This window comes from Phallusia mammillata, chromosome 2, assembly GCF_965637545.1.
Source record: "Phallusia mammillata chromosome 2, kaPhaMamm4.hap1.1, whole genome shotgun sequence".
Lineage (NCBI taxonomy): Eukaryota > Metazoa > Chordata > Ascidiacea > Phlebobranchia > Ascidiidae > Phallusia > Phallusia mammillata.
Genome location: NC_137253.1, coordinates 5482580 through 5491755, shown reverse-complemented (window position 1 = coordinate 5491755; position 9176 = coordinate 5482580). Strand labels below are relative to the sequence as shown.

The window sequence follows — 9176 nt, the reverse complement described above, 5'->3', positions numbered from 1 at the left end:
AATAAACTCAACTCAACTCAACTTTTCACTTCAATCGACTATTACTCCATCATACTTTGAAAAATATTAAAACTGCCTTTGAGTTGAACTTTGTAGGTATTATTATACAAGCAGACTTTGTATCCGAAATGTACTTTAATGTCGACAAACAATTGATAACGCGTCTCTGCTGGAAAAACCTTGTGCCACATGCCCGTTGTATCCCCGACCAGTCGCACAACAACAAAACGCAACTGAAATATAAATCTACCAGCCGATTTGCATCTTCTGTTCTGGTAATTGTTTACGGCTAAACTGAGAGTGCATATTATGTGCTTTTTTGAACATTGAAAAATAGAAGCCTACACAATCTTTTTATAACCACCTCCATACAAATAATGTCAGTGTTAATTCAAATAACAACAGGATGATGAAGATGAAGATGTACCAGAAAATGTTAACATGACTGCCGGGAGCATGATCTGTGGACAGAATTAAGAGCAATCAGCAAGTCTGCAGTAGAGTATTTCTTCTCACTTCTTAATTTAGCTTTTGATTGCCAGTTTTGTTCTTTATTCTAAGAATGGGCTGAGCACCTAAGCACTCAGATAATGAGATTTATGAACATTTTACTCATCATCAAGCGAATAATTACCGATTTTTCACTTTAATTCTTTAAACTACACATTTTATAAATGCAACATTCCAATGGCAACGCTAACAAGAGTATTATTTATATATAATTCGGGCTCTGGGCCAGCTTAAAGCTCTTGCATTTACAGAACTTTTCGTTAATTAAACAGTGAATTGATTTATGATTAAAAAAATATAAAAGAATTGTTTTTGTTATGGTTGGGTTACCTCGAAAGCAGAAAGGCTTTCTGTCCCAAGTAGCATTTTTTTGACAAACAGCAACCTGGGATGTTCCATGATAACCTGATATGCATGAAAATGTGTGTGTAGATTGGTAAACTTTGTTGGGTGGAACATCTTGTTTAAGGCCATGAAAATTCGAGTTTCCGCAATCTAAAACAATCGAAAATGAGAAAGTGTAATTTTTAAGTTTGCATTAATGTCTAGCAGTGTTATTTAACATATTTAATATTCCAGTTAACAAAGCAGGGTTTAAAAATCATACAACGCAAATACATAATTTTCCTAGTGCTCTACTAATTGCACGCTCTGCGGTGCTACCCAAATTTAAATGTTCCGACGTTCCCGTCATATGCATAAACTTGAAAAACAATGTACCTTTTAAAATGAAAAAAAGGGAAACGTTGAGGAAAAGTAAATCATAAGCTTTAATAATCAGCTACATCTTTGCTGTAGGTTTTAGTTTTGTCTCGAATACGAATAAGGTGATTTTTAAACAAGTCACTAAAGTGTGTTTATCAGCTTAGTTATAATGTCCTTTTTTCGTAGTGCTGGGTAAAAATGGACGCTGGAAAGGGTATAGCGAAGTTTATCAAACAGAATTGTATTAAAAAGCAAGCCATTAGTTTTTGACCATTTTTATATGCTCAAATTTGTATTGTGACAAAAATGGCATGTTGCAGCTACTAGACGAACATTTTTTACCGATTTTAAACTTTAGTTTGTACACAATTCTTACCAGAAACAATAATGGTAATCTTCCATTCCGTTTGTGGACCCTGGAACTCAACCACGGTATTCGATTTGCGCAGGTTTTTTACTTTCAGATTGGATTGGTAAAAGTTTCCTGAACGTCTACATGTAGCCCAGCACTCATCTCGATGGGAGTTACTAGTTTTGTTATCAATACAATTTATAACAGATGATTTGTCGTTGAGTTTCCAAGCTGTTGTAGCGACCCCTTGGATTTCCTGAATAGACTCGCTGTATAAAACCCCACTGTAATTGGATGCCCATTTATCGCTGTCATCTGATAACAACAAGACAAATTATGTTGTATAGAAAGTATGCTACAGAATACAAGGTTTAATGTTAGAAGCAACTAATAAAAAATGTTAATCCTTCAAAACTTTGCAGTGGCTTTTTTTATCGGATAGAGTGTATAACGATAAAGTCTTCAAGCAACAAAACATACCATTGGGCTGCAAATCGGCCTTGGATATTGTTATCATCGTAAACCAAATTACAACAGTAAACAAAAGAGTTAGATCCACTGTAAAAATAAAGCTTTTCTGGATTACCTCAAATATCCCTAAATCATGGTATAAATATAACTTACCTTTGGATACATCTTTACGTTGACATATTACGATTACCAGCAAAAATATAGAGCAAAATGAAATCGGCCACGTCAAAGAGCGCACATCATGAAATACTCGAGCAACGTTTTCCAACTCTGTCAAAACAAACGTAAGAAGTCAATCTGAGACACCGTATTGATTTTGGAAATACAAAAACACATAGCAAAAACATGCACAACCCCATTTATAGCTTACTCTTGGTAAATTGGGATTTCGCTTCGCAGGTTTTTCTGTCGTTCCGCAAAACGCGACCTTCCTCGCATAAACACGTAACATTTCGTGTAGTGGCATCACATCGATCCGAGCAGCCTTTTGTGTTTTGCTGAAGCCATAAGCCAATAACGTAAACGTGCACCAATAAATTTATTACTTAAATCTTAAATAGTGATTAAATAGCGAACCGCAGCAACAAAGCATGTAACTTGTCACTTTTTGTGGGTATCTTATAATCTACATTTGTTTTACCGTTGAAAATTCAAATGTCAGTCAAGTTACTTTTACCTTGCAATCCCTCCGGTTTTTCAGAAGCATTTTGCTGATTTCTGTCATATTTTTTGTCGCTTGCAAAGTTTCCGACTTCCAGTAACATATATTCTGGAATTTTAAAGAGAAACAAAATTAGAATTTTACAATAAAGCAGAACACTTTTGCATCCAAATTTGGGTAACAGTGTTTAATGCTTGTACCCAGTAATTGCTGTCTATAAGTGACAGTGTAACGCCTTTATTATAAACGAAAATAGACTAAGCCATATTGTTAAATATTGCATCAACCTCGTCTTCGCCCATTGTGAACCAATCACAGTCTCTGGCTTTGCATGTGATCGACACGTAGTCCACTGCGTTCATTTTGGAAATCTCTTTAAATGGTCGAATACTAAATGCAGATCGTTCCACGGTTCTGACATTCTGAGAACTAGGGAAGATATATACACATTAACCTTATGTTTACATTGATCAAGGCTACCGATTTGGGTACAGATTTTAGGTTTTCCCCCTTCATTGATCGGGATATATAAACTCAACTAATGATAAGCTGCAGTTTCGGATTTGGGATGCAATTAAACGAAATCCGCATTTGACCAGATTGCAATTATCAAAATCTTCTTTAACAACAAATATGCTACTAGACATACCTGTTTGTAACTGAAACGTTTATTTCCTTCGAAATTCCTTGGGATTCAACATACAACCAGCAGGTTTGAATCTTAACATAACAAAATAGTAAGACTTATTAGCAGAGAGTAAAAAAAAACTTTAACGCAATGTAGGTAAACGTAAATGTGTGGCAAAGGCCTATAGGCTACGGATCTATATTAGAAGTAGTCACTATCATGAAACCACCGTCCAAATTAAGGTGGTTGATTTAAGTGGTGTAGGACCGATTTCTCCATAATTACTAGAGGAAATAAACTCAAACATTTAATTCATTTCGACAACGACAATAGCGAAATACCGTTAGCTCGGTGTTTTTCAGATCCTTTGGATTTGATGTTAGCAAAATGAACTTAGCATATAAAGTGCTAAAGCGGTTTAGGTTGGAATTAGTCGACACTTGGGTTATCAAATCGTCTTCAAAAAGTTGCAAATCCACTTCTCTTGAGAAATTTTCATGGGGTATCATTGACCTCAAGCAAAATATTTTACCATTAAAGGGTGTTACATAAGTTGAAATGATGAATATGTTACCTAGTTATATTTCCGTTCGTTCGAACTAAGCTTCGTTTTTTTAGCTTTTGATCAGCCATGTAAGACAGGTTGTACTCTGAAAAATGAATAATAAGCTCGTCACAAACTGAACTACAAAACACAGTTTTTTCTCATCATTGGTTTTGCTTACACACCCGCGTCCAGTTTTGCCAGAAATCTCTGTCCAATCACTGGATATTTCGAGAAAACTTGAAACTGTATGTAAAAGTATTTCCCTACCGTCGTAAATTGGAGAAAATGTGAAGAAGAAACGTCATTGCAATACGAAAGAGACCCATCAACAAACTTTGTCACAACCTAGCGACAGAAATGTTTTGTTTTGTAATTGGAATGTGTAGCAAATGTCTTTTAAACAGGATTCAATGAAATAAAACAATTCTAAAATACTGTTAGACACAAAAAGGTCCTGTTAGGAAATTTTGCTTCTAGGTTACTTACAAATAGATGCTCGGTGTGTGTATTGCAGTTTATGTTTGTCATTGTTAACATGAAGACGCAATTATCAATTGGACAGTCGACCCGCCATTCATAAAACGATGCATTTAATTGCGTTGGTGCTGCAAAGGTTGTGGGAAGGTTGGAATAGGGAATGATTTTGCTGGTACTGTTTGATGCTTTCGCAAGTTCTAGACGTAATCAACAAAATACAAAGCTGTTTAATTTTAAAGCAACACAAACTAACCTGTTTTGTTTTCAGCCTAATTAACATCTTTTTACATTGAAAAAAAGATTTAACAGATGAAATAAAAGCAAATCACCTGCGACAAGCATAAAAATGATGTAGGTGGGGACTGTCTTGTTTAGAAAACACGTCAAAGTCACGTTAGAGCATTGAAAAGCTACAACACCAGAACAGGAGGCGTTGGACCCAACATACAAAACTTCCACTGGTGGTTGGTTTTCGCAAGTGGTCTACACATAAAAATCATTCAGAGAATGAATTCAGTCTTAAGTGAACCTGTTAAACAATAGCAGAAACAAAGGCGTTGGCAATTTTATTGTATTGTCTTTACGTTGCACACTGATTTAAGTCATTTCTAAATTTATCCTTCGTCACCAGCTGAGGTGATGAGGCATTATAGGTCGAAACAGCGTGCTCTGTCTGAAGCTTATTATTGCTAAATTGTTTTTGGAGCATAACGTTTCTTGCACTGTCGGCGAATATATCTTTTCCATTGCAATTTTCATTAATCTTAACTGGTTTAACGTTTTTTTATGTTAATAGTTGTGCTACACGGTAGGAACTATTTTGTCTCGCGCCAAAATAAGATATGCCAGGTTTAGTAGATATTTATTGCAGTGGTGACAAAAAAAGTCAATTTAGCACTTTTGTGTTTCTTTACTTACAGTACAGTTTTCTCCAGGTACTAACACCCCATCAACCAAAGCGATGGTTTGATATTTGCTTTTTGGGAACGTAACCTGCTTGATCGATGACATACCGGAGATCATGCGAATAAATGAACTGCGGACTAAACCTGCAAAAATCGTTGAAAAATATTGTTATGGAAAAAACTGGATAAAACAAATAGGTTTACCACTTATTCCAACGAAACCTAGTGTCAAGGCTTAAACTGAATCAATGAACCAATACGAATTACACCTCTCTTTAATAACACAATCATGGTACTGTGGTATTTTAAATCCTTATCACTCCATCCATTTTTAATATGTATAGGAATATAGAGAAAAGCGGGGTATATAGGACAAAAATTCCGAAACCATAGCATAGCCAAAACTGGAAATTTTCGACCCAAACTTGCACGACAGGTAGTTTGATCTATGTACCACACAAATCACCTGAAGTTGCCGTGCCTTATAGACAGTAAAAACTTTTTTTTTCAATTTCCCAAGAGTACTTTGTCTCCCGTTTTGCCTTATCAGGTCCTAAATGACACCAACTTAATCAAATTCTCGTCTTTGAAACTATTTATAAATCCCTTTATAAACTTTTGTTTAGCAACTGCGTAACAGAAACTATACCAATAAAAGTTCTAGTTCCCTCGCTCTCGTAAAAACACAAATCTATTTATATATTGTTTTCAGACACTGATGATGCTTATAATAGCGAAATGCATTTGTTTTTGAAAAACAAATGAAACACAGCGACTGATTTAGTGGTTTTTACGTTGAATTTTCTTGAACATGAAAAATATGTCATTATTATTGCAATTTTACACTGTACCCCATTTCATTTTACTCTAACACCAGTCTGACAATGCTCACACAAAAAAGTTGGAGACAAGAAAAGTTTGGAAATCAATTACTTCGTCTCAACGCTAACAAATCCATGTTAAGACTTTAAGTTACCAAAATGTATGTGTCTTTTATGGAATCAAATCAAAATAAGTAAATTTTCATTAAAAAACACCTATTTTTTATCTTTTTAGTCTTAACACTTCCAAGAGGACTAAAATAAAACCTTTACTTTGACAAGAATAGTATACCTAAGATGACCACTCAAAAACAGACTAAACGCACAGTATCATATGTAGGTCGTCTAAAAGGCCAACATCATTTTAGATCATCACTTCGTTTTACCCCACTTTCCCCTACGACTAACTTACGTGTTTTACTTGCGTTTTCGAAAAAAAATTCAGTAATCTATTCAGCGTCGCATGCACTTACTGTTTTCCGGTCTGATGAAAAGACGAGGGTTGCACGTCGATGCCGTCGCCAAAAACAGCAAAATGGACAGAAGTCTTTTTCCATTCACTGCCCACATAAATTAATAATTGAATCGAGCAATAATATTCCTGGTAAAAAAAACCTTGAAAAAGGAATAAAGCTACCAAGAGTTGCATGTTCTACAATTGCTTTTACTACAACTTGTATTACAACCAGTAAATGTCAAACAAGTCTAACCTATACATTGGTAAGGTTTTCCTGGAAAATCGCCTATGTCATAAATACTAAACGTTAATTTGTACTACATTTAGAAAATAGCATAAAAATGCGTTAATATGTTTGATTAATGTTTACATCGTCCAAAAGTAGCTGCACTCAGAACCTTCGAACAAAATTAATTTTTGTTTGCATAATACCTATTTTGCAATGCAATCGAGCATCTCTGAAGAAAGCTGCCGCTACTGTCGGAACATACCATACATAAACAGTTATGTGGCGAATCATTTTGTCGCAAAATATTAACCTGAAACATACAAAACAATATTATTAAGAGCTCAGATGCAACAAGCTCTGCAGCCTAAAGTTTGTGACCAGCGAGAGCGAAGTTCAAATCAAGCACATCCAACTCTTTGTTCTGATGAGTTTGCGCTAGGGCAGGAATGGACTTGTTTTTTAATTACTGTTTGCGAAGCAACTTGAATGGTGTTAAAGCTTAAACTTTGTTGAGTGACGAGATTTATCGTTTTATGTTTATTCGCATCATTGAATTTATTACAAACTACAATTTATGAACAAAATACATTATGGTATACTGGTTAATTCAAGACGTCGGAGGGAATTCTCTTGCTCCAAGCACCTTCAACATCTTTGTATCGAATAGCAAAGGTGAACTTGTTTGTAGCCTTGTTGCTATTTGCCAAACGTCGTTTGCTTAGTTTTAAATGAGGGAAGATTTTTTAACGGACAACGCTTATGGTTTTTATATGCTAATTCGCTTTTATTGAATGGGTTACTTGGCTTTATTCTATTTTATTGGTTTCTGTTACAGCGCAGACCAGTGTTTTTCAACCTGGGGGTCGCCAGCACTTTTGAGGGGATCGCGAAGACGCAAACCAATTCGGAACGATTTTATCCGTATCATAAAAACTTTCCCTGTGACTTCTCTTTCGCATATTAACTGACACGACCGTTTGATTTCGAACAGGCGCAAGAATATTTGCGATTGTATCAATCCATAATTGCTTTTCTTAACATAAAAACACGAAATAGTAAAATGGTTAGTGAAAATGAGCCAAGAACACAATTTTTAGGGTTTTCTTGAGTACAGTAAAATGCCGAACTATTGCAGCCACGTTAGATTGCAAATGTGTGATGAACACAATCAACACATACTGCTATTTAAACTTCTTGTCTGCATATGTAAAGGGGTCGCGTGGTGATAAAAAAAAAGCAAAAAAGGTTCAGCACCACTGGCGTAGACAGTTTATCTAACCTTCTCAGGGACAATTTTGGTCGCTTAAAAAATATGAAGCCCCTTATTACAATATGATTATTCACATGTTTGTCGTAAGAGTGTGTGATACTGAAATTTAGCTCCAACCGGGCAGTAAAATTGAAAGCAAACGCCCCAAACCCGCGTTAAACCCAATTTAACAAAGTCGGCATCATGCCCGAAATTTAAAAAAGGCAAACATGTCCAACCAAGCGATTCTCAAAGCAAGTGTCAGCACCCCACTAAAGTGCTTCTAAGGGGCGCGGAGAAACATTTGCACTTTTAACGACCAACTGAAGCAATTTGATGCAATCATACTTTTGGCAAAGTTATGATAAACCGAACGTGGACAAAAATAATGGTGACCGGTAAATGATCTAGTCAAAGTCAATAATGGTGAAGTAATCAAACTATTCTTGCCAAAAGCCTAATGTGTATGCGATGCTTGATATTTCGGATACTACCTTATTTTGAGTATTGCTTGTTAACCAGCTTTGGAAATTTTTTAAACCACTTAAAACGTTACCTTATCAAAAACTAGATATTTGTCACTTTAACCTGGGAACTGCAAACATTTGTTCAAGTTCCGCCCTTATTAAATTTTATACATGGGTGTTGGTGAAATCTGAACGTATGTGGTGGCCATTCCGAATTTAATTACGTTACAAGTAGAAAAAGATTTTCAGCACAAAGAGCATAACTTTACCCGTTGTATATGACCCCAGTTTACAACTGTTTACATTGTAACATATTCATCATGTAGGCAAACATTGGACGGTGTTTTACAGTTTGAGTGGAACAAACGAAACGTATTTTTATTGCAAGTATGACGTTTCCAAGAACAAACACAAACAAAACACACTAAACATGACAGAGTAAATTATAGTGTCAATATATAAATTATGGGAGAACGTGGCCATATAGGAATGCTATAAATAAATGTAACTCATAACGCTTAGTGGTTTGTTTTTTTAGGAGGAAAGTATTGTTGACCTAAATCACTTTTTTGCTTGAGTTTTGCTATTTGCAATTTGCTGGACACCTAAAATGTCTCAATCTAACTGTTTTTGTCTTTAAATTGATTGATTAATTTATTACAACTTAGCAAAACCAAAAATAGCAAATTACCTGTAT

The 9176-nt window shown here is 35.3% G+C and overlaps 1 protein-coding gene across 1 annotated transcript; it reads right to left on the bottom strand.

The window, feature by feature from the left end:
- Positions 1 to 352: 352 nt before the first annotated feature.
- On the bottom strand, positions 353 to 5394 carry LOC145214956 (uncharacterized). The gene is made up of 15 exons (XM_080083597.1): positions 5270 to 5394; positions 4681 to 4834; positions 4361 to 4548; positions 4057 to 4219; positions 3902 to 3977; positions 3669 to 3840; positions 3349 to 3419; positions 2987 to 3128; positions 2715 to 2807; positions 2409 to 2535; positions 2192 to 2308; positions 2048 to 2125; positions 1592 to 1882; positions 841 to 1005; positions 353 to 461 (listed from the first exon to the last, which is right to left on the bottom strand). Exons 1-15 carry the CDS (start codon positions 5372 to 5374, stop codon positions 355 to 357), a joined length of 2049 nt encoding a protein of 682 aa, XP_079939723.1. The 5' UTR covers positions 5375 to 5394; the 3' UTR covers positions 353 to 354.
- Between the last annotated feature and the right edge of the window lie 3782 nt (positions 5395 to 9176).